This window comes from Aspergillus flavus, chromosome 7 (assembly GCF_009017415.1).
Source record: "Aspergillus flavus chromosome 7, complete sequence".
NCBI lineage: Eukaryota > Fungi > Ascomycota > Eurotiomycetes > Eurotiales > Aspergillaceae > Aspergillus > Aspergillus flavus.
In genome coordinates, this window is record NC_092404.1 from 1,524,078 (window position 1) to 1,545,971 (window position 21,894).

At 49.7% G+C, this 21,894-nt stretch overlaps 9 protein-coding genes across 9 annotated transcripts; 4 read left to right on the forward strand and 5 right to left on the reverse strand.

The window, feature by feature from the left end:
• Positions 1-153: 153 nt before the first annotated feature.
• On the reverse strand, positions 154-2,640 carry F9C07_5722 (putative serine/threonine protein kinase). The gene is made up of 5 exons (XM_041294679.2): positions 2,583-2,640; positions 2,354-2,503; positions 1,125-2,300; positions 705-1,069; positions 154-645 (listed from the first exon to the last, which is right to left on the reverse strand). Exons 1-5 carry the CDS (start codon positions 2,602-2,604, stop codon positions 448-450), a joined length of 1,911 nt encoding a protein of 636 aa, XP_041150279.1. The 5' UTR covers positions 2,605-2,640; the 3' UTR covers positions 154-447.
• Positions 2,641-3,218: 578 nt separating this feature from the next.
• Positions 3,219-6,765, forward strand: F9C07_2145300 (SAGA complex subunit). The gene is made up of 3 exons (XM_041287195.2): positions 3,219-3,654; positions 3,714-5,108; positions 5,177-6,765. The coding sequence occupies exons 1-3, from the start codon at positions 3,562-3,564 to the stop codon at positions 5,243-5,245; spliced, it is 1,557 nt and encodes a 518-aa protein (XP_041150280.1). The 5' UTR covers positions 3,219-3,561; the 3' UTR covers positions 5,246-6,765.
• Positions 5,713-6,679, forward strand: F9C07_5724 (enoyl-CoA hydratase; the record flags this gene model as incomplete). Its single annotated transcript, XM_041294691.1, has 2 exons — positions 5,713-5,941; positions 6,084-6,679. The coding sequence occupies 2 exons, from the start codon at positions 5,713-5,715 to the stop codon at positions 6,677-6,679; spliced, it is 825 nt and encodes a 274-aa protein (XP_041150281.1).
• F9C07_2280890 (mannitol-1-phosphate/altronate dehydrogenase) lies at positions 6,766-8,541 on the reverse strand. The gene has a single exon (XM_041287199.2). The coding sequence runs from the start codon at positions 8,224-8,226 to the stop codon at positions 7,051-7,053; it is 1,176 nt and encodes a 391-aa protein (XP_041150282.1). The 5' UTR covers positions 8,227-8,541; the 3' UTR covers positions 6,766-7,050.
• A 1,186-nt stretch (positions 8,542-9,727) lies between these two features.
• Positions 9,728-11,450, reverse strand: F9C07_1862725 (actin cortical patch SUR7/pH-response regulator pali). Its single transcript, XM_041287200.2, has 3 exons — positions 10,527-11,450; positions 10,099-10,470; positions 9,728-10,046 (listed from the first exon to the last, which is right to left on the reverse strand). Exons 1-3 carry the CDS (start codon positions 10,644-10,646, stop codon positions 9,753-9,755), a joined length of 786 nt encoding a protein of 261 aa, XP_041150283.1. The 5' UTR covers positions 10,647-11,450; the 3' UTR covers positions 9,728-9,752.
• A 1,274-nt stretch (positions 11,451-12,724) lies between these two features.
• Positions 12,725-15,295, reverse strand: F9C07_5727 (putative COPI vesicle coat beta; the record flags this gene model as incomplete). Its single annotated transcript, XM_041294681.2, has 3 exons — positions 12,725-13,879; positions 13,936-15,204; positions 15,263-15,295. Coding segments are annotated over 3 exons (2,457 nt in total), but the record flags the coding sequence as incomplete, so codon positions are not given.
• A 603-nt stretch (positions 15,296-15,898) lies between these two features.
• On the reverse strand, positions 15,899-17,370 carry F9C07_2280893 (putative NADH-ubiquinone oxidoreductase 299 kDa subunit). The gene is made up of 3 exons (XM_041294682.2): positions 16,607-17,370; positions 16,449-16,553; positions 15,899-16,389 (listed from the first exon to the last, which is right to left on the reverse strand). The coding sequence occupies exons 1-3, from the start codon at positions 17,146-17,148 to the stop codon at positions 16,320-16,322; spliced, it is 717 nt and encodes a 238-aa protein (XP_041150285.1). The 5' UTR covers positions 17,149-17,370; the 3' UTR covers positions 15,899-16,319.
• F9C07_2280894 (thioredoxin/protein disulfide isomerase) lies at positions 17,371-20,668 on the forward strand. The gene is made up of 4 exons (XM_041294692.2): positions 17,371-17,889; positions 17,943-18,024; positions 18,087-19,610; positions 19,671-20,668. The coding sequence occupies exons 1-4, from the start codon at positions 17,663-17,665 to the stop codon at positions 20,025-20,027; spliced, it is 2,190 nt and encodes a 729-aa protein (XP_041150286.1). The 5' UTR covers positions 17,371-17,662; the 3' UTR covers positions 20,028-20,668.
• Positions 20,669-21,302: 634 nt separating this feature from the next.
• Positions 21,303-21,891, forward strand: F9C07_5730 (ubiquinol-cytochrome-c reductase complex subunit-domain-containing protein; the record flags this gene model as incomplete). Its single annotated transcript, XM_071511385.1, has 4 exons — positions 21,303-21,367; positions 21,448-21,605; positions 21,661-21,726; positions 21,869-21,891. 4 exons carry the CDS (start codon positions 21,303-21,305, stop codon positions 21,889-21,891), a joined length of 312 nt encoding a protein of 103 aa, XP_071366990.1.
• Positions 21,892-21,894: the final 3 nt, after the last annotated feature.

Genomic DNA, 21,894 nt, shown 5'->3' on the forward strand with positions numbered 1-21,894 from the left:
TCAATGTTCTCCATTCCTACAGTCCCGACACTTCATGCACTAGTATACAATCTTGAACTCCAGAGTAGAATTCGGTTAGTTTGCGCTGTCCGACTTCTATAAAAGCTATATAAAGTCCTATACCAAGCTCTACAGACTTTGTTCAGAACCCTAGATGATCCATTGTCTATGAACTAGTTATGTCAAATGACATCGATGCCTTAGAAAAAGTGATTGCCCGAACAATCCTAGTGCATACCCAGCCCGGAGAGAAAAGGAGAAAGGAAAAGGATATGAAGAAGATAGGGTAGTGAAAAACAACAAAATCGCTAAGAAACGATCTAAATCAGGGCTGCTAAACAGATGCCATTGACTCCTTGTGCTAGAAAAGGAGGGAAAGACTACAGCACATATCAGACTGTGGTTTCAGTTTGAAACTACTCATTGATGCTGCAAAGTAGAAGTTGCTTATTCGGGAATGCTGCCGAAAGATGGGTCCCGAACACTGCCGCCAGCATCTCCAAGACCAGCAACCGGGCGATTGTAAGACCAGCCTTCAAACTGCTGCTGCATAGTCTGGGACAAAACGGGGCCCTCCACATATGAGTCTTGAGGTGCCTCGGATGTGAACTCCCGGTCGAAGTTGGCGGTGTCACGCGCGTCAACCTACACGAGTCAGCTGCGATCAAGATGTAAGGGAATTGGATGATGATTCTATCACATACCACGTTGGGTCGGAAGCTTGGTTCGTATTTCCGCTGGAGCAGCTTACGCCAATCAATGTTGGCAAAGAAGTGATGCGACTTGATCTCTGCAGCACCATTGGCGCCCAGTCGACGCTGCGGGTCACGGTCAAGCAGTCGTGTCAGAAGGTCCCGAGCAGCAGCGGGTACAATATCTGTGCTGGGGAAAGTCAGGGGCTCCTGCAAAATTTTTCGGTACATGTCGTTGGTGTTCTCGTCGTAGAATGGAGGAAGACCTGTCAACATCTCATACAGGAGGACACCCAGCGTCCACCAGTCAACAGACTTGGTATATCCGTTGCCCAATAGCAACTCAGGTGCAAGATATTCAGGGGTTCCACAGAAGGCTTTCGAGAACGTTAGCGAAGTTAAACGGAGTTGCGGATGCACAGGAGGTCTTACTGTTCGTCCGATCTTCATCCTTCATGTCTAACTTGCAGAGACCAAAGTCGCAAAGAGCAATGTGTCCCGTATAGTCGAGGAGAATGTTTTCCGGCTTGAGATCACGGTAAATGACCTTGAAGCCATGCAGACACTCCAATGCGCAAAGCAGCTCAGCCGTGTAGAAACGGGCACGGTTGATATCGAAACGCTGCTCTCGTTGGAGGTGGTGGAACAGCTCTCCACCGTTTACGAAAGCAAGAACGAAGTACAATTTCTCTGGGGACTGGAAGGAAAACTTCAAGGGGACAATGAAAGGATTATTGATCTGTGCAAGCACCGATCTCTCGGCGAGAGTGTGCGTGACTTCCGACCGTGAAATGATGTGAGCCTTACGGATAGTCTTGAGGGCATAGATACGGCCTGTATCTTTCTTCATGACCTGCATGACCTTGCCGAAACTACCTTTACCCACGACCTTCAACAACTCGAAGTCCTCCAGCTTCAAGCTTTGCTGCTTGTTCTCGACGAACTTAACACCGATTTTGATCGATCCGGTACCGAATTGAAGGTCTAGCCATTCTGCGCCCAACTGGCCCAAATGGCGCTCCTGGGCTGCGTGGGCCGCAGCCGCCTTCTGGTTGTCCTTCTTGCTGAGTTTGGGGTCCTCCACAAACTGTTGGGCTTCTTCGAAGCGCGGGTGTACCTTGACGGCACCGAGGAAGATATCCTCACTTCGACCGGCACCGGGCCGAGCGGCCGGGTTCCGGAGATAGAGCTGGACGTTCAATTCCGTCTTACGGGAGACATCGAATTTGAAGGCGGTGTTGTCTCCGGCCCAGAGGGGATTCTCGGGCGACCCTGAAACTGCGTCGACGAAAACCTGATTCTTCTCGAAATCTAACAGAGCGTAGGGAAGATACTTTGTCGAATACCGACCGTGGATTGTGGGCGCCGCATTGATACCTCCGCTAGTCGACTGAGGACGGCCATTATGGACGAATGACGCAGCTTGGCCATGGGTGGAGTGAGAGGACGAGGAGCTCGGGCGCATAGCATAGTTGTTTTGGAAATGCGAATTGAAGATCTGTTGGTATTGCGGGGAAAGAGCGAAATCTCGGCCTTCGTGGAGGGTGACGATCAGAATACCGGGCTTAACGGGAGCCACGGGAGGCGATACGAGAGATTCCGAGGCACCTTTTCACATGTTAGGACGTGCCTGTGATAACCGAGAGGCATAAGCTACATACTGATTCCATTGATGTTTGACGTGGAGATAGTCGGAGTCGGAGCCTGCGAAACCACAGGGGTTTCTTCCCCGGACTCGGCCTTAATGGTGGATGTAGATGAGGACCGGGTAAAGGTTTGCGTCAAAGGCGCAAGGTGGGTTTCCTTTAATTCTATATGAAGTGGGTTAGATAGAGGTCAACTTGCAGGATAGGCCAAATTGATGCTATATATAGAAAGTAAGGGACATACTTTTGGTGAGTTTCCAAGACATTGTGACAGGAGGTTTATGATATCCAGGACAAAGGTGAGAGAGGAAACGGAATGCAGTAGGATCTTGATCAAGTTTGTCACGGACTAAATAAAAAATAAAAAATAGGGAGGGAATGAAACAAAAAGGAGGTCGTTCTTAGTACCCCAAAGGGTTGGTGCAGTGACAGAGATGCGGTACCGCCACAGCCACAGCGGTCAGAAACACACAGAGAAGGAAACCTGAGGGGGGATCAGGGAACTGGGATCGCGAGATAAGAAAGTTGATCGGAGACTGTACAGGGGGAGGTTAAGTAGGGGGAACAACAACAATAATAATAACCAGGGCCGGAACAAATTCCAACAACGACCCAGGTTTTTAAAAAAAGAAAGAAAAAAAAACAAGCAAGATGGATTGTCTGAACGATGGTAAGGGAACAAACACAGATCGAGGGGAAAACCAGAAGGGGGCACGGGAGAAGGAGGGGGGCAAAATCACCCGCCATCATTGGGTCAGGAACATGGCTGCCTGGGTCCATTCATAAGGCGCCTAAGGCATGAATGCCCCTGGGGCGGTGCGGATCCCTGAAGATTCAGGCTTCCAAGCCCACTAGCCCCGATGGCTAAGCCACTTTGCCCGCCGGGATCTGGCGATGCCGCTATGTACCGAAGCTAACTGCAACTTCAGCTCCCAATAGAGATCAGCCAGCGCATCGTGATTAGGAACTTATCTCAGCCGCTCGATTGACATCTCTCCCTGTCCCGATTCTTCCGTTCCTGACTGGCCAGTTGACCGCCCGCTCACCTGACTGATCCCCACTTGACTGCGGAGATTCCCCTTCGCGTTCTCCGACTTCCCCATCTGGACCATCTCACAACTTGATCGGATCGCCCCATATCGGCCCTCTATCACCACAAGAGGGCACGGAATCTAGTCGAAACGGCTCAGGATACAGTGGAGGATGAAAGGGATTCACAATCGATGGGCGTAATACGGAAGAAGACCGCCTCGCGCGGCACGGAAGCTGGGACCAAGTACCATTGCGATATCTGTTCGGTGGACGTGACTTCAACGGTATGAAGGCACCGGTGTCAATGGAATTACACGGGCTATATCTGACTGCAGTGTAACAGGTTCGTGTATCGTGTGCCCACCCCACCTGCCATGAGTACGATCTCTGCGTTCCCTGTTTTGCCGCCGGAGAGAAGTCCAAGAACCACGATCCATCCTCACATCCGTTCCAAGTGATTGAGCAGAATTCGGTTCCGATCTTCCAGGAAGATTGGGGAGCCGATGAGGAACTTTTGCTGTTAGAAGGCGCGGATATTTATGGGTTGGGGTCATGGGCCGATATCGCAGATCATATCGGTGGTTACCGGACAAAGGAGGAAGTACGAGATCACTATATCAGCACATATATAGACAGCCCGAATTTCCCATTACCTGAACGCGCCGATCCGGACGATACGCGACTGTCCGACTCGATCTCCAAGGAAGAGTTCCAGTCCCGCAAGAAGCGTCGCATCGAGGAGCGCAAGGAGGCGGCCAAGGCGGCCCCTCCGACGACACCAAAACAAAAGCCGACTGCCAGTGTCCCGGCTTGTCACGAAGTGCAAGGGTACATGCCTGGTCGTCTCGAGTTCGAGACGGAGTTCATGAATGATGCGGAAGAGGCGGTGCAACATATGACCTTCGAACCGGGCGCAGGTGAAACGGTGAACGGTGAAACTGACGCAGAGATGGAGCTGAAGATGACGGTAGTCGACATCTACAACTCGCGTTTGACCGCCCGAACGGAGCGCAAAAAAGTACTGTTTGAACACAACCTACTTGAATACCGCAAGAACACGGCATTGGAGAAGAAACGCACCAAGGAGGAAAGAGATCTACTAAACAAAGCGAAGCCGTTTGCTCGAATGATGAACCATGACGACTTCGAGGAGTTTAACAAAGGCTTAGAGTACGAGCACAATCTACGGTTAGCCATCACACAACTGCAGGAATGGCGACAGATGGGGATTGGAGACCTTAAAGGTGGAGAGAAATACGAGCAAGAGAAACAGCAACGCGCCCAGAGACTCGTGCCACAAGGGTCCTTTGATCGGTTCGCCAGCACACGACCGAAGCAGACACAGCAGCCTGAGGGTCCCTCTGCAGCCAGCCAGTTGACCACTCCCGAGCTCCCTTTGCGGTTACAAAAGGCATCCGGCGCGAACAAGGCACCGGAGCCGGTTAACCAACCGATGAACGACTTCGACCGAGCATTTGCAAGCAACGGAGACGGACTCACGACGCCGCAACCAGCCAAGACGAAGTTCGTAGTCCAACCGCTCAACGGGGTCATTCCATGGAAACTAGAGAACGACGGCGCACCCGACCTCCATCTCTTAACCAAAGAAGAGGTGGAAGTATGCAACGTGCTGCACGTCCAGCCCAAGCCCTATCTAGTGATCAAGGAGACCCTCCTCAAGGAAGCAATGAAACAGGGAGGAAGCTTGAAAAAGAAGGACGCGCGAACAATCTGCAAGGTAAGATTTACCTCCAATTTTACAACAAAAAAAGAAAACAGAGGAGTAGAAAACTCATCAATTCATAGATCGACGCGACCAAAACGGGCCGAATTTACGATTTTATGGTGCACAGCGGCTGGATCAACAAGGCATAGTCCGATTGATGAATGAGTCGACAGTTTTATATCCAGGGTGTCAATGGAACGGAGTTGGGCGTTGCCGGGGGGGTATAAGTGTAGAGCATACCTACAAAGGCTTGAAGCGGGCTTTATTTTTACCTTTGTCATCGAGAACTAATTCTGAATACACAAACACACATACACCTTGTAGATACACTCTAAACCAGTCCCTAAACTCCATTGCCCATCTACTAGTTTAGTAGTCAATACTAGCCCAACAACTAGTATCAAACCAAGCAACACCAAAACTCCACATAAATAATCACAAAAATAACCTTCTCCGCATTTCGGCCCTCGGCAACGCTCCCCCATCAAACTAAACAGGATAAAAACCACGACAACCCATAACCCCATTAAGAAGAAATATAACTCCCCAAAACAACAAACTAAAGAACCCCAAATCCCAAAAGAAAGAAAAAAGTCAAGAAAGATAAAAAAAGAAAATGACTTTCAAAACCCCACCCCCAACCCCCCAACACGCCAAAGTGACCTTCCCAACCCCACACGTCCTACAAGTGACGCTCTCACGACCCAAGGACCTAAACTGCATAAACACAGCGGGTCACAATGAGCTACACGCGCTCTGGGAATGGATGGACGAGGAGCCGAGTATCAGGGTTGGGGTGTTGACGGGGGAAGGGAGGGCGTTTTGTGCCGGGGCGGATCTAAAGGGTATGTCATATCTCGATCCGTCCGTTACGTATCGCAGACTAGCTCCTGATATACATCCATCCATCCATCCATTCATCCATAACGTTCTATTATTATACTTGATGGGTTCTGAAGAGATATATGTACTAATGGAATGGAACAGAATGGAACAACCAAGTGAACAGCGCCGAGGGATCCAAACGACAACAGCCGTCGTCGGGATTCGGGGGTCTTTCCCGACGGAGCGGAAAGAAGCCTATTATTTGCGCGGTGAATGGGATCTGTCTGGGTGGTGGATGTGAGATGATTGTCAATGCGGACATGGTGATTGCGTGTGAGAAGGCATTTTTCGGGTTTCCCGAAGTTCAGCGCGGAGTTGTCGCGATTGCGGGGGCGTTGCCGCGGGTGGTCCGGACGATTGGGCGACAGCGGGCGATGGAGATGGTCTTGACGGGGCGGCGGGTGACGGCAGTCGAGGCGGAGAAGTGGGGATTTGTCAATGAGGTGTTGCCCACGCCCGAAGAAGTGGTGACGCGGGCATTGGAGATCGCGGGTCAGATCGCGGCGAATAGTCCCGATGCGGTGATCGTCAGTCGCGAGGGGGTCAAGTTGGGTTGGGAGGGTGTTGGAGCTGAGGAGGGCAGTCGCTGGTTGATCGACGGGTGGCAGAAGAGGTTAAACGAGGGCGAGAATATCAAAGAGGGATTGAGGGCGTTTGTGGAGAAGAGGCAACCAAAGTGGGTGGATAGTAAGTTGTAGATTAACTACAGATGTTCATTGACGAAGAACACCTATACACTTTTACAGGAGCACGGATTGTAGATCTTACAGATACCAACTACACCAAGACAAAAGAATACTCTCATAATCATTAATCTCATTAGACTCGTATGCGCTGCACTAAGTCAATACAAATCATCATGTATGCTAATCCGAGATCCCATTGAATGCTTCCATTCGCGCCGTCCATATGTTCGCCGTATCCCATGCAGTTCATGCCCGGCCAGCGGACAGAACAGTTTGATATCAGATCCAATATCCCTCGGGCGATCCATATTGGTGATGGACTCGGAACCCTTCGTTTTCTGGTGATAAAAAAGGAGTGTGGTGGTGTGGAAAACGATCGAGAATCACAGCACTGATTTGGAGCCTTGCTGGACCGTGGACACACGCTCAACCACATGAGAGTAGAGTGGGTGGTCTTTCTCCAATCCGGTGAGCTGCGAGGTGGCATCCTCGGCCGAGTTCTCCTTCAAAATGCGAGCAAGCTCGGAACTCTCCTCGTCGCCTGGGACGTTCTGGAAGCGAAGAGCCATCTCGATGGCGCCCAGGAGAGCATCGAACTTCTGGCCGCGCTCTGCGAGCTGCGAAGCAGGTCCAATGAACCGTTCCTTGCGAGACAGTTTGCGGAGAGGAGCACGTCCCACACGCTCAACGTTGTCCTCGAGATAGGGGTTAGAGATACGGCTGACAATCTTGTCAACGTATTCCTTCTGCTCCTGCTCCGAGATCTCATGCTTGGATACAATGAGGGAAGCAGTCTCCTCGAGCACCTTGTGCACAGTCTCGCGGATCTCTGGGTCTTCGAGGGCCTCGGCGATCATCTTCTTGCCACGCTTGTGAGCATAGTAGGCGGTGGTAGCATGGCCAGTATTGACGGTGAAGAGCTTGCGTTCGATGTAAGGTTCGAGGTGGTCCACCCAGTGGATGGCAGGGATGTCGGGGTGACCCCATTCGCCAAATGGAGTCTTCTCCACGGCCCACTCGTAGAACTTCTCGATGCGAACATTGAGGCCACTGTTCGGGGGCTGGTTGGGGACGATGCGGTCGATAGCCGAGTTGGCAAAACGGGCACGCTCAGAGAGGGTCTCCAGACGGTCAGGGTTGGTGTGCTGCTTGATGTAGCCGTGCAAGGTATCTGTAGCGCCGATAGCGTTCTCACAGGCGATCACAGCCACGGGTCTCTCTTCGGTGCGCGCATCAATACCTTTGGCAATGACTGGCGCGATGAACTTAAGGATGTTGGGACCGACAGCACAGGTAACCACATCTGCCGATGCGATCTCCTGAACGACGTCGGCCTCATGCGTCTTGGAGTTGATGGCGCGATAGTTGGTGATGGTCTTGGTGCTTTCACCCTCTTCGCTGACCTCCGTGACGTCGTACGACGGGGTCTGTTGCAAAGAGTTGATGACGCTATCCATGACATCAATGAAGACGACTTCATAGCCGGCAGCGTGGAGAAACTCAGCCACAAAGCCACGGCCAATGTTTCCACCGCCAAACTGGATAGCCTTTTTACCCATGATGGATGGTTGACAACGGTAATATATTGATGTTGGGTTGAAACAAGAATGGGGAAGAAGGTTGTGATGGTGATGAAGTAGGATAGAAGAGAGTATATGAAAGTAGTGGTAGTAGATGAGAGACAGAAGGATGGGTATCAGAAAGAGAACCTGTGAAGTGGGAAAGTGATTGTTGTTGTTGTTGATGATGATGTTGATTTCTTAGGAAACAGAAAGAGGGGTAACGAGGGGTATTTATTAAATGTACTACAGAAACAATTCACGATGGTGGACAAGAGAGGGGTGAATGAAAAGGGAAGGAATGATGCAGTGACGCCTTGTATGGAACGGCAAAGAAACCAAACTCTGGGCGAGAATGGAACCTCCTCATTCACGACTGGTGGAACTCAAGTGGGGAAGGGGGGAAACGTGCCTATGGGAATAGTATCAACTAAACACATGGGGGCTAGGAACGCAGTCTTCCGGAGGGCTCAGACTTCATTTCGGTTTTCTGGGGGGGGAAATTGTGGCTATTCCCGTGCAAAAACAGGAAACGAGGGGATTGGTTTTCGTCATGATATTGGGTATTAGTTCAGGTCATCAATCCAACCAGAACCTCAGAATTTCTGATCCGGACCATTCCGTGATCGTCCTGGCGATAGGGTCATGGATTTGATTCGGTATCACGTTACGCAGGAACTTAGAGACCCAATTGTCACCCGATCCTAATTCTCTCTTTTCCTTACAGTTATCCGGTCGGGGTTGCACTCCGCTAGGTGACCATAAAACGGACTCATCTTTAGCCGAACGGGTGAATTCGACATTCTGTACTCCGTCCTGTACGGAGTAGTTCAGTCGTCCATGAGGTTAACCCCTGCTCATCCCCGAGTGGATTTCCTGCAAGACTGAACTGAACGACTCCTAGTCTCTTCACTCCCTCCTCCGCGAATAAGACTGGTCAATTCCTCCCGATAAATTTCCAGTGCATGACAGCAACAGTCGTAGTCAACTTAACGTCATCATTTGACATCCCTTGAATCCATCGAGTGACCCACTATCATTGATAGAATCGCAGGCATAGCGGTTGGAACGGAGGGAACCGGGTTGCCTCATTTGGCGAGACCTTTTCCCGGGTCCACTCGTGACGTCGCCATCCGCGGGAGACCCAATTTTTTCTTACACTATGACTATGATCTCAAGACCCCTTCCCACAAGCCATGCTGCTATTGTATTGCGAAAAATAAGGTCCACTTCAACCACTGTTACAACATCATCGATCAAAAAATATTAACAGATAGTCATGGAATTTCTGCTATGGAACGGTCGAGGTTTGGTGGGGCTCTTGTCCTTTCTTTCGACTACAGTACGGAGTATATTCAATATTGGGCTCCAATCCAACGTATTTGCAAACAAGAAACACTCCTCCCGATTCGTTCCCTTTCCTTGGCTTTCTCCGGTCTTCTTCTTTTTTTTCCCTACTTTTCCTGCTTTGGTTAATTTCCCCCTTTTTTTCTCTTATGATTATTCCTCTCCATTCTGTTCCTTTCTTAGTCCCCCTTCTGGTTCGACGCTACCGAGTCCGAATCCTCGGCCACCGTCTTCGGTTCTGCCACCGGTTCATACTGGTCTGCCGATCGGTTGCGGTCCACCAATACCGTCAGTAAACTGACAGTGCTTCCGACCAGCAACAACCCGACGGCTGCCCACGTCATTCCTAAAAATTGATGTCCATATCTCGCTGTCACGCCAGACTCCTCTCCGTGACGATTGATGAGGCTCACAAATTGTAAGGCAACGACCGTTGCGATGATAGACGGTATGCTGAGCATAGTGAAACTGAGCTGTGGGCCTTCTTAGTACCGGACGGGATCTAGAACGTTCAATGGAGCCTACCATAAGAGAAGAAACTTCTACAACCGTCTGTCTCGGCCCTTTCGCGATCACGAACCACAGTCGTTCCAAAACTGCCAGTCCCGCTAATCCTATCCCAATACAGTAGAAGACACCCATACTCTGGCTGGTAGCACCGAACGTGCGTAGATCATCGGTGATGGAACTCGGCCATCCCAGGCTGGATAACGAGGTGGTGTTGCCAGCATCTTTCGTTAACGCTTCTGTCGCATTGAAGGAGAACAGTAGTGACGGGTGTGAGCATCCGGTTAGGTTTCGATTTTCTGCATGCAGGAATCCCTCACAGTAAGACATGACATATATCGAGTAGAAGTCCCGCATCCCCGTGCCATTGCTTATACTTGTCGTATATATCTTCGCCTGTCGTTAGTCCCCGCTCGTACAAGCAAGTGTGACGGAGGCTCACACACCGTGAAGACATCTGTATCTAATAAAAGGTTTGTTTTCGTTCCTGCAAAGAGGCATAGCATGCCCAGGATAAAAGCGATGAAGGCGGTTAATGTGGGTAGTATGTTGCTCCAGTTGACCATCTTGCCGGTACTGTGCTGATATCTGCGATAGTAATCACCGTTGTAAATCTCGGCTCTTGAACTCTATCACACAAAGCCGTGGCATCGTGGCATATACATAGTCCTGAGCTGGAGACAATCCTCCGGTAGTCACCATTCTTCAAGATGGCGGACATTCGTCCATACTTCGGTCGCTGAAGCAAGACATGCTCCGATCTCACATTTCCGCGAGGCACCTGTGCAGTCGACACTAGTACACTGTCAGCTATCACCATATCGGAAAAAGAAGCTCAACGGACCTCATTGGCTGGAACAACCTCCACGACTTGCAGCAGGAATGCTCGGATATAGTAGACGCTGGGTGGGTACGGTTGCATTGCGATAGGCTCCAGCCGATCTGGGGAATGTGTGCGCCAACGTCTGGCATGCTCGACTGTGAGGTACGAGGACGCCCAGTCTTTAAAACCGGTTTCCATATATACCAAGGGGTAGGAATCCTCCTACTGTCGTATTTTGGTTCTGGCCCTCTCGCATCCGACGTTTTCGTTCAGCTCCTAGATGCCTAATCATACTATGACTTGTCGAAATGACTTCGAGTCCTTCCTTTTTCAGGTTTGTCTATGAAGAACTAGACTATTGTCTTACAAGTCCAATAGCATTGTACTATCGAGGTCTCGTAATTTGGTCCGGATTAAGTATCACCTACGCGGCTACATCCAAACTGGCATTATACTCAGTCTCAGTAAAACAATTCATTGTAATTTTAGACACATATCAGTAATAATTCCATCTCTTTTTTGCAAAGCATAACATCAATCTATTGCAACCAGTAAACGCCCTTCTTCTCATCTATCAGTCACAATACAACTGCATACGCACCGGCTACCGAAGAGTTATACCCCCTCAGTAGATCTAACTACTAGCAGAATATACGCGGATAAACCCCAGAAACCCAAGACCTTCAAACCACCATCTATGAAAATCCCCACCAAATCTACTCACTACTCACTTCACGATGACTCATAACACCACTGCCACCATTCCCCTGACACACAAAACATCCGGTGTTTTATTCGCCACATCTATAAAAAGGGGGAAGCCGGCGGCCGAGGTGGCGCCAGACCATATACCCTACGGGCCGATTGCATCGGCCATCTTCGAGTGAACCGACATGTACAGACACCGGCTGTGGTTCCATAATATGTAATAGTTATGTGAATTGGGGGTTATTTCATATGTATATTTCTGTTACTTTGAAGTTCTATAGTCTATGCTTTATAGTTGCCGTGTTTGGGGGGTTATGTAGTGGTTAATGTCGGATATTTATAGGGAGACTGTTGCTCATATCTTGGTGTATCTATACTAGTGATACCCGAGAAAATATTCCTTGGTGGTTAATAGTGCTATCTTATGTAGGTATCAGTCATCTACTTCCATAAATAGTCTAGCCACCTAACACATCCACTCGCTTTGGCTTTCTTCTTGTCCCCGTTATCAGACTCGACTATATTATTCACTTATGAATTGCTAATGATCCAGAAGTAAGAGAAAGTTTTCTCAAGTCACCTGCCAAATCTATGGATCTTCAGTCGAATAATGCGATTGCACGAAATTAATCAGGGCAATACCAGGAAACACGAGCTCATTCTTAAGCGAATTCCCTACAGCAGCTTGATTAGGAAGTTCATGGGGCTAAGGGCATAGGTTGATGGATCGGATACCATGCTTCACCTTGAAAATAAAGTTCTCAGCTTCTTCTGTATAGCTATAGAAGGGAGAAAGCATCAAGCATGCCCTTTGAATTGGGCTAATTGATGAGTAATGGTGTTGCTTCTGTGCATAATGCCTCATGGCTAGAAGCATAAGGTTCGATCAGAGAGCAAGTTGGGATAATGTTGACAGTAATCTCATGTTTAAAGGAACAAATGGCCGCGATCGCTACAGAGTGCCATGATAGATATGAGACGTAATAATATTCAAGTCATAGCGGGCAAAATGGTAGAAGAGGAATAAATAGGTAGAAACAAATAACTCTAGAACAATAAGGTAATAGATACACCCAACTTCTCACTGCAATCAACGGTCATTCACCCCTTCATTCATGCTTCGGCTTCTACCTCTGGAGCCCCGTTGGCTGCTGACTCGGCTTGTTCGTCATCGTTGACGTCGATAAGGGACTCTGATGAAGGAGGCTCAGGGACAACGCCTTCCTTCTCCAGGCGGAGGTACTCATCCCATTCTGGGAAGAGGTCGTCATCGGCGGTAGCGTCGGGAGCACCGGGAGGAACACCGATCAGGCGAGCGATCTTTGTCTTTCCAGACTGCTCAAGCGACTGCTTCCACTGAACTACGAGCTCGGGTGCCCGGGATGGCTTGTAGGTTTGTGTGAAAAGGACAGCTTCCGCGAGACGGTTGGTCCGCACAAGAAGATCTGTGCAGGCATCGATATCACCGAGAGACCACAAGGTAGAGAAAGCAACATTGTGCAGACCGGCCTCGGACGCTTGTTCTGCGAGGTTACGGAGACCCTGCTTGTTGCCGCTGGCGGTGTGCAACAGCAAAAGGGAGCCGACATCCTTTGCATTGGTGAAACATTCCTGAGCCAATTCCAGATTCCATCCTGCCAGGGCAGCATCACCAACAGTTTTCCATTTATGTTCGACGTTAGCTTCACGAGCAATTTCGAGGGCAATGTCGAGATTGTTGAGAGAAAGGGCAAGGTCGAAACGATGTTCGGGGTCAGTGGCAACTTCAAGGGCCATGTCCTTGTAGCCCTGGCCTTCGAGGAACCGCGCAACCTTGTTGATCTGGTCCTGCGGGATGTCCTTCAGCAGCTCTGCTGCCATATCCATGTCTCCACGAAGAACCACGGTCTGGTACTCGACCATGCTAAGTGAAAGACCAAAAGAAACAACATTGACATCCTTGTCGGCTAGATACACCCTGCCATCGCGAGGCAAGTAGCCAAGGACATACATTCCCTGGTCAAAGTGAGAGATTGTGTAGGTCTGATCACCAACAAGGTAGTTCAGGCGGTTGGTCGAATTGGTGTAGATAAAGCAGTCACCAACCCATTGACCTGTCCTGACAGTCTCATTGACATCAGTGACGACTTCGAAGGCCGACTCAACACCATCCTCATCGGCTTCCCCCTCATTGAGGCCGTTGATATAGTTTTCCCTCGAGAATCGGAGCACGTAGAATGAGTCCTCACAGGCAAGAGTAACCAACTCTCCAGACTCAGACCAATAAACCTAGAAGCAGTGTTAGCGGCTGAGACTTACAATGGATATTTTTCGGTGATGCTTACGGCCTTCGGGTCGACTTCAATGCGACGGACTAGATTACCGGTCTCCCAATCGAACATACCAATGCCTCCTTGTCCTTTGACACCAAGAAGCACACCATCAGTGAGTCCTTCGGCTTGGAAGCCGACATCTAGGCCGCCGCTGACCTCCTTGAAATTCCTAAAGATCTTGACACTAGTTGGTGACTCGCGAATAGCATAGTCGTTGCTGTTATCCTTCGAGCCCCAGGCGAAATCAAGTGCTTGCCCGAATGCCTTATTTCTCCAAGCAAGAGCAGTGTAGATGATATATTCTCCATCACCGCAAACTGAAACGAAACGGCCATTGGGCGAGTGTGATAGTGTCTGGGGGTAGACCTCACATGAGCCCAGCTCTTTTGTCGGTAAGGAGATTGGTGCGCCATCCTTGATAGTAGCATCACCACCCTTAATGACTGTTGAAACCACTTCATTGTGTCTTGCCCAGACGACCTTTCCTGATCCGTCCATAGAGACGGCGGGTTCCTCGCGACCCATTTTCACGACCACTGCACCATCATCAAACCCCATTGCGATACCTTGTTTACCACGCTGGTATGCAACACACCACGCTCTTTCAAGGCCATAGCTTAATGATTGCTCCAATCGGTATGTGTTTGCGTGCCAAATCTTGATTGTTCCATCTTCAGATCCCGAAATGATCACTGGTAATTCTGGGTGATAGCAGGCGAAGGAAACATTACTTGTGTGCCCTTCCAATGTCGCAATGAGCGCTTTTGTGGTATAATCCCAGATCTTGACCGTCTTGTCATCTGAGGTGGTAAGAAGATACGGCTTATCGGCTTGCGGATAGTAGTCGACATAGTTAACACCCTTCGTCTCGTGGGCCTCCAATGTGAAATTGGCATGTGGGGAACCAAGACTCCAGATCTTGACCGTCCGATCCAAACAAGCCGATGCGAATGTGTTTGTGTCCTTAGGGTTAATGGACAGTCCCATCACATAATGAGCGTGGCCTTCGTACACCTGGACACACTTCCAACCTTTCTCCCAATCCCAGAGCTTGATTGTCATGTCATCGGAGGCTGTAAGAACGAAAGGTTGGGTGGGATGAACAGCAATCGAACGGATATAGTCTGGGTGGGCCTCAAACGAGGCAATCTTCTCGGAAGTGTTGTAGTTGTATACGCGGAGTTGGAAGTCATCTGATCCGCAAACAATCCAGTTTTTGCGGGCAATAAACCGACCAGCTCGAACGGGGACATCGGTAAGTTCAAAGGTTTTGATGATTGACTACGGGGATTGACGGTCAGAAGACAATTGGGCGTGACGTTGCTCATCAAACACTTACCTGAGTCTCGTAAGACCAGATGTATACGTGACCTGTGGATTCCGATTAGCGCATTCGGCCTATAACCATTTAAATGCAGATCCCCCAACGCACCGCTGTATAAGGTTGTCAGGATCTGAGGCCAGTCAGTATAATGTGTCGGCACCTGAGATCGTAGAGGCACTCACCCATGGCTCCGTCGGATGGAAATCAATGCCCTTTACTCGCTCCGAGCGAGCAAAGAGCTGTCTCTATTGCGTTGCAATTATGGTCAGCAACAATATCATTTCCCTTTAAATGTATCCCCAAATGAAGAAGCGCTAGCCTATTCCACATTGAGAATCGTTCCAAACAACACACGGCGTACCTTAACATCCAGTCTCATGTTGTGTGGGGAAGGAGAATGTCGCGACTATTTGCGGCGTCGGGGACGGAGGGGAAGAAACCAGGCCACGAGCGGCTCAGACAGGCCAGCCCGGAGTTGCAAATAACTTCCGTTGGAAGTATGTATTGAAAGCGCAGAAAAATGAGGAAGTCCCCGACCGGAATAGCCTGTAGGTCACCAATGTAGATGTTCAGGGACTCGGCAGCGATGTGTCCACAAGGAGATGGAATCCCGCCAGCTATCTACATTAGCCTAGCGACCTGAGCCCTCACCGCCTACGATTCTAGGCTCCATGCAAGATATGTATGGATGATTTCCAGTTCAAACTCATGCTACTTTACTTCTCCCATTTACCCTATGTACGGAGTAGTTGCTATCCTTTAAATTTAAACATTCTGAGCGTCCGCTAAAATGATTGCTATGCCCACAAACACACAGCAGCGTGGCCGTTGACATTGTCTACAATTTTCCAATGTTTTAACGATCAACCACCTTCGTCTATTGCGCAGGAGACTTCCTAGATAACCTTGAACTCGATAGCTGTATAGAGCATAAAGACATCAACCTTCTAATAATGGATATAATTTCGACAAGATAGCGTTCCTTTCCATTTGACACGCATCGGCTAATAAATACAAGTGGGGTTAAGGATCATAGAAATGAACAAGTCTTTTTATTCATCGGGGTCAGCCTTTATGCAGAGTCTTTGCGCTCAAAATAGGACCACTGGCCAGGGGCGGGCTGTTCCTCTAGCTCCTCCCAACTTGTCGGACGTCAGCGAATTCCTTGCATGATCATACTCCTCGGAATTTGAGAACTTACACCTTGGACTTGGACATCTCGTCAACGAGCTTCAGCTCACCCTCTGCGACCTGGATGACCTCCTCAATAAGGCCGGCTCCAATCTGGTTCTCGATTTCGGCAACCCTTGGGTTAATTGTTAGCTTTGCTTCCCAAGAAAGTGCAACGTGTGAACGTACTGCTCTGCTTCCAAGGCGGGCTCGTTCTCCCACTTCATAGCATGAGTTTGGAAATCAGACTCGTTCTCTGCCTTAACCGAATCTTCGATAGCCTGGTGCCACCGAGCTTCTTCCTCTGGGGTACGGGCAGGGCCTTCACTGGTCGGCTCGAGGGCTTCTCCATCCCACTCCTCACCACGAGGATTGTCGCTTCCATCGCTGCGCATGACTGCCGCGTACGTGCCATCTGGGCGAAGGAGAGAGGCGAACCGCTCAGGTTCAGTACCAATAGCCTTCTTCACGCGCTCCAACCAAGCCTCATAGCCAGGAGGTTTCGTAGATTCGACAATTTGCAGGCGGTGGCGGGTTAAAGCCTCGGTAGACTGGCGGTAGACGGAAGACTCGGGGAAGGCCTTCAACTTCTGCAGGGTAGTTGTGTAGAGATAGATCAAAGTCGGGCGGGGACTGGGATGAGTGACAAGGCCGGTGATACCGGTGGGAGCGAAAGGCTCCAGGTACCGGGCCGGCTTGACGTTGGCCAGCAACCGGAATGTAGACCTCATTGTAATAGGGGGGGTATATGAGAAGAAGAGGGGAAAGAATTGACCCAAAAAGGTGAAGGATATCAGGGCCAATGGCAGACCATGTAATTTAGTATCTCAGGTTGTCATTGACTTCGGGAGCGAAGTTGAGGTTCCGTCGGGAGGCGGAGAAACAGAGATTCCACCAGGACGTTCCGGCCACTTTCATCTGAAGGGAACTAAACTTATCGATCTCTCCGCGCTTAGGGGGTTTACCCATTCTCAACCCGCATTCGAGACCAGCCTTCGTCTTGAGGACCTGCGGATTTGTCCGCAGATTTCTCTTCAGGTTTAAATATAATCGCCTGCTTTGGTTTTAGAGCCGGTTTCTCTGCGGTGGTTGTTCCAACTTGCTGTGGCCACCGAGCCGCATTTCGACACTCGTTCTAGGTCTTCATGTGCCACCCGTAATTTCTTTGGCAATCGCCCTTTGTTCTTACGTTCACTTTCCTCAAAGACAACGCATCAGGGTCCTAGACCTTGACTTACAGTCAGTATGAGGGCATCCTTGCTGGCGTGTTCGCTTCTCTCTTTATTCTCTATCCCCACCCTCGCTTCCCCTTCCGACAAGGTCCTTGAATCCAGAGATGGTCGACTTGTGAAGAGAGCCGACGATCCCGTCGACCCGGGTACCCTGTCTACTACCTTCAACGGCGTTGAAGTGCCTCCTATGAAAGACTTGACACCTGATAACTTCGAGGAAACCATCAAGGACGGCTACTGGTCAGAACTCTCTATCATTTCGGTGTCTAGATGTCGACTCTAACATCTACTAGGTTTATTAAGCAATTCTCTCCTGCCTGCCCGCATTGCCAAAAGATCGCTCCTACCTGGCAGACGCTCTATGAATATTACTATGTAAGTTCTATGGCTTCGTCCATTAGGAAGTGTGCTCATTCAAGCCCGCTAACAAACGGTAGACTTCGGATCCTTTGGCCTCTTCCTCTTCGAAACCATCCGATACTAAGTCTCTCAACTCCTTCCATGGCTTCTACAATTTCCATTTCGCATCGCTGAACTGCCAGGCCTATGGCGACTTTTGCAAGAAATTGGATGTCAAGTACTTCCCGCAATTCTCGCTGTATCACAATGGTGAAAAAGTAGAGGAGTTCACGGGAAAGAAATCAATGGAGGGGCTGAGCGAGTACGTTGAAGACAAACTTGAATCGATCAAGCCTGGGTCTCGTCCTGCGAAGGGGGTCAACTTACCGAAGCCCGGCGCCAAGGGCGTGGATACGAAGGCTGAACCAGAGGTCCCTGCTGCTAAAGACAAGGACCCCGAGGCAGGCGCCAAGGCTGGTGAAAAGCACAATGAGCAGGTTTCCGCCGAGGATGCATCTTCCGAGAAAGCCTCCACGTTGAAGAGCAAAACGAAACCGAAAGGGGGTCCAGCAAACCCTCAAGGAATCTCTGTTCCCCTCACCGCCGAGAGCTTCCAGAAACTTGTTACGACCACACAGGATCCCTGGTTCATTAAGTTTTATGCCCCATGGTGTCATCATTGCCAGGCACTTGCCCCTAACTGGGCGCAAATGGCCAGGGAAATGCAAAACGTTCTCAACATCGGAGAAGTAAACTGCGACGCTGAGCCCAGACTTTGCAAAGATGCCCATGTATCGGCCTTTCCCACTATGTATTTCTTCCGCGGTGGTGAGAGGGTCGAATACAACGGTCTTCGGGGTCTAGGCGATCTAGTCAACTATGCCAAAAAGGCAGTTGACGTTGGCTTGGGTGTTCAGGACGTCGACGCCACTTCCTTCAAGGAGCTGGAGGAGAAGGAAGAAGTCATTTTCTTGTACTTCTACGACCACGCTACGACATCGGAGGATTTTGAGGCTCTGGAGCGCCTAACTCTTAGCTTAATCGGCCATGGACGAATTGTGAAAACGAACAGCGCAGCCTTGGCTGAACGGTTCAAGATTTCAACATGGCCCCGCCTTCTTGTTGTCCGAGACGGTCGAGCCAACTACTATACTCCGATTGCTCCCAAGGATATGCGAGACTTCCGACAGATCTTGGGATGGATGCGCACTGTGTGGCTACCCATAGTCCCCGAGCTCACAGCCTCCAATGCTCGGGAAATCATGGATGGCAGGTATGTGGTTCTCGGAATCTTGAGCCGGGGACGCTCGGACGAATTCTTGCAGTCAAAGAGGGAGCTGAAGAGCGCGGCTCTTGAATGGATGGACAAGCAGGTTCAGTTGTTCCAATTGGAACGGGCAGAACTTCGAGATGCCAAACAGCTCCGCATTGAGGAGGCTGATGACCGTAACGACCAGCGCGCATTGCGAGCTGCCAAAAACATGCGCATCACTATACGTGAAGATGACAAGAAACAAGTCGGCTTCGCGTGGGTTGACGGCGATTTCTGGGAACGGTGGTTGAGAAATACGTATGGTATTGATGTGGCAAATGGGGAACGAGTCATCATCAACGATCACGATGTGAGTGCCCTCCTTTGGGGAAGAAGACGATTGTTTTGATATTCATACTAATCCGACCAGAACCGACGGTACTGGGACTCATCTTCGAGCGGGTCTCCCATCCTGGCCTCGCGTACTTCTATTCTCGAAACTATTCCTCTTGTGATCGCCAACTCCCCTAAGTTGACACCGAAGTCCACTGTTGGCACCTTTGAGTCTGTCTTTTTTTCCGCTCGGTCCTTCATCGTCAACCACCCCATACTCTTTGTGCTCATCCTGATCTTCTCGGTTGTTGGCGCGACGTGGTTGGCACGAGCCAGAGGCCGGCGTGCCGGCCGCGGTGGCATTCTTGGTGTCACTAACGGCAACAATGGTTTCTTTCACCTTGATGGGAAAGAAGGTCTGTTGAACGGCGGCTCAACTGGAAAGGTTGATTAGTCGACGGTCGATGATCCCGGAAGAATCATTTGTACAGTTATTATATTCATTTTTACCTCTTTTCCCTCATGACCTTTCCCTCCCTCCCTCCATCCTTCAATTCGCTCGCGTTGATTTCACCTGGTTTTTTATTGGATTTGTAAGGTTTTAACTGTGTTCTATATCTTGGTATTGATGATGCCCTTCATATATCTCGTTCCATTTTTACATTGATCTCCTGGTTCAAGCGGCGTTCGGGCGAGTGTTGTGCTGTCGGCAAGCTCCTCCATAATTTGTATCAGACACGCGAGTGCCTTATTAGTACCTATACAGATTACAAAAAGCAATCACTTTATATTGCCAGTGGGAGAAAGGTGATGAAGCCTTAGTTAGGGTACAGTTTTAAAAGCAATGTCCTGATGCCACCTGGTAGCCTTGATAGGCGACAAAAAGGGAAAGAAGATGACTGGAACAGCTTAGGATTATAATTATCTTGGAAGTCTTTACATTTACTTAATAGTGACCAAATCTGATATTCCAGAATCTCATACTATACAAGTTGCTCGAACTACTAACCGCGTTGACCTTGAATGTAAAAGCGAGGCTCTGATTCGACAGCCCATTTGTTTCACGTGATGGTCAATTGGCGGATGGTGATTGGCTATCAGGTTGCCGCAAGCATTGTGAACGTCGCGGAGTCTCCCGGTTTTCTACGACTGCCTTGAATCTCAGTTGCTGCTGTCAATCATCGCTTTTTTAGAACGGTTCTTGCTTAGGTCCTACTTCTAAGTTTATAGACAAGATGGTATGTGTATCCCACTCTGAAATTTTTACGTTTTAATCGGGTTAAAAGCCCGTTCACTCTCCGAGGACTCGGGTTATAAGTGTGATGTTCAATCGCACCATAGACCGGCTTTCAGCAGAGAAACTTTATGAAACTCACCAATTGCTAACAATTTTTGTCGCTATAGTTCTCTCAGACCCTTCGCCGTGCTGCGGCCCAGACTGCTGGTGCCTACCGCTCTCCTTTCGCTCCCAAGTGAGATCCCCGAACTTCCAATGGACAGTATCGTATCACAATGTCCACATGGGCTGTACCTGTGCCCTGGGCTTGCTTGACTTGATCTTGGAAACGGTCTTTTGATCAATCTTCAACCCTGGGTGTGCGGCCAGCAAAGGCAGCCCACGCCGTGTCGCCAGGGTTGAGACCTACATAGCCGGCGAACAGAGAAGCCCAATGAGATCGTTGAATACACAACCGGAGGGATGAGGGACGCCTGCTAATTCGAATCCTTGATGGTCTCCAGGTACACTACTCCTCTTAACTTCCACGGTGTGACCGTTGGCGCTGCCACCAAGTAGTGAGTACCACCTGTTTTATACTCTCATTCATATTTCCCCACCTTCATTATTCCTCGTACTGACTGCGTTGCCATCACAGTGCCCAGATTGCCGCCACTTTCGGCGCCAGCGCTGGTGTCTTCGCTCTCTTCTTCTTCGGTGAAGTTCCCCGTGTCCGCAACGATATCCTGCGTCAGCTTCCTTTCTTCGACCAGTACTTCGACCGCACCATTGCCCCCGAGGACAACGTATGTACCCGTTTCCTTCACCTAGGAATGCCGATTCGCGACGTGGCATGCTAACAATCATGTAGCCCTTCTAAACTTTTCCTTACGAAGTACGATCCATCAACCATATCCTACTCGCAGGGATTTCTTATGTTTGCGCATATGCTCCCTATCAGCTATATAGTGGAGGAAGGAGTCGGTTCTGTACTGTGTAGAATAGCAGCGATGAATTGTGACAGCACATAGACACGCCTCCTTAATTATCACTTCCTTTGTTTCTCATGCCTCTGTTAGGTACTGCAAGTGTGCCTCGGTGATCA

Bases quoted from the DNA above. Each gene is read 5' to 3' on its own strand.
- F9C07_5722 (XM_041294679.2), bottom strand. From the start codon at position 2,604: ATGTCTTGGAAACTCACCAAAA. The intron at 2,301-2,353 runs GTATGTAGCTTA...ACATGTGAAAAG, and splicing joins GTCAAACATCAATGGAATCA to GTGCCTCGGAATCTCTCGTA. The intron at 1,070-1,124 runs GTAAGACCTCCT...CGTTCTCGAAAG, and splicing joins GGATGAAGATCGGACGAACA to CCTTCTGTGGAACCCCTGAA.
- F9C07_2145300 (XM_041287195.2), top strand. From the start codon at position 3,562: ATGGGCGTAATACGGAAGAAGACCGCCTCGCGCGGCACGGAAGCTGGG. The intron at 3,655-3,713 runs GTATGAAGGCAC...GCAGTGTAACAG, and splicing joins CGGTGGACGTGACTTCAACG to GTTCGTGTATCGTGTGCCCA. The intron at 5,109-5,176 runs GTAAGATTTACC...ATCAATTCATAG, and splicing joins ACGCGCGAACAATCTGCAAG to ATCGACGCGACCAAAACGGG.
- F9C07_2280890 (XM_041287199.2), bottom strand. From the start codon at position 8,226: ATGGGTAAAAAGGCTATCCAGTTTGGCGGTGGAAACATTGGCCGTGGC.
- F9C07_1862725 (XM_041287200.2), bottom strand. From the start codon at position 10,646: ATGGTCAACTGGAGCAACATACTACCCACATTAACCGCCTTCATCGCT. The intron at 10,471-10,526 runs GTGTGTGAGCCT...CGACAGGCGAAG, and splicing joins TAGATACAGATGTCTTCACG to ATATATACGACAAGTATAAG. The intron at 10,047-10,098 runs GTAGGCTCCATT...GAAGGCCCACAG, and splicing joins TAGAAGTTTCTTCTCTTATG to CTCAGTTTCACTATGCTCAG.
- F9C07_2280893 (XM_041294682.2), bottom strand. From the start codon at position 17,148: ATGAGGTCTACATTCCGGTTGCTGGCCAACGTCAAGCCGGCCCGGTAC. The intron at 16,554-16,606 runs GTACGTTCACAC...AATTAACCCAAG, and splicing joins CCCGCCTTGGAAGCAGAGCA to GGTTGCCGAAATCGAGAACC. The intron at 16,390-16,448 runs GTAAGTTCTCAA...ACGTCCGACAAG, and splicing joins GAGATGTCCAAGTCCAAGGT to TTGGGAGGAGCTAGAGGAAC.
- F9C07_2280894 (XM_041294692.2), top strand. From the start codon at position 17,663: ATGAGGGCATCCTTGCTGGCGTGTTCGCTTCTCTCTTTATTCTCTATC. The intron at 17,890-17,942 runs GTCAGAACTCTC...AACATCTACTAG, and splicing joins ACCATCAAGGACGGCTACTG to GTTTATTAAGCAATTCTCTC. The intron at 19,611-19,670 runs GTGAGTGCCCTC...TAATCCGACCAG, and splicing joins TCATCATCAACGATCACGAT to AACCGACGGTACTGGGACTC.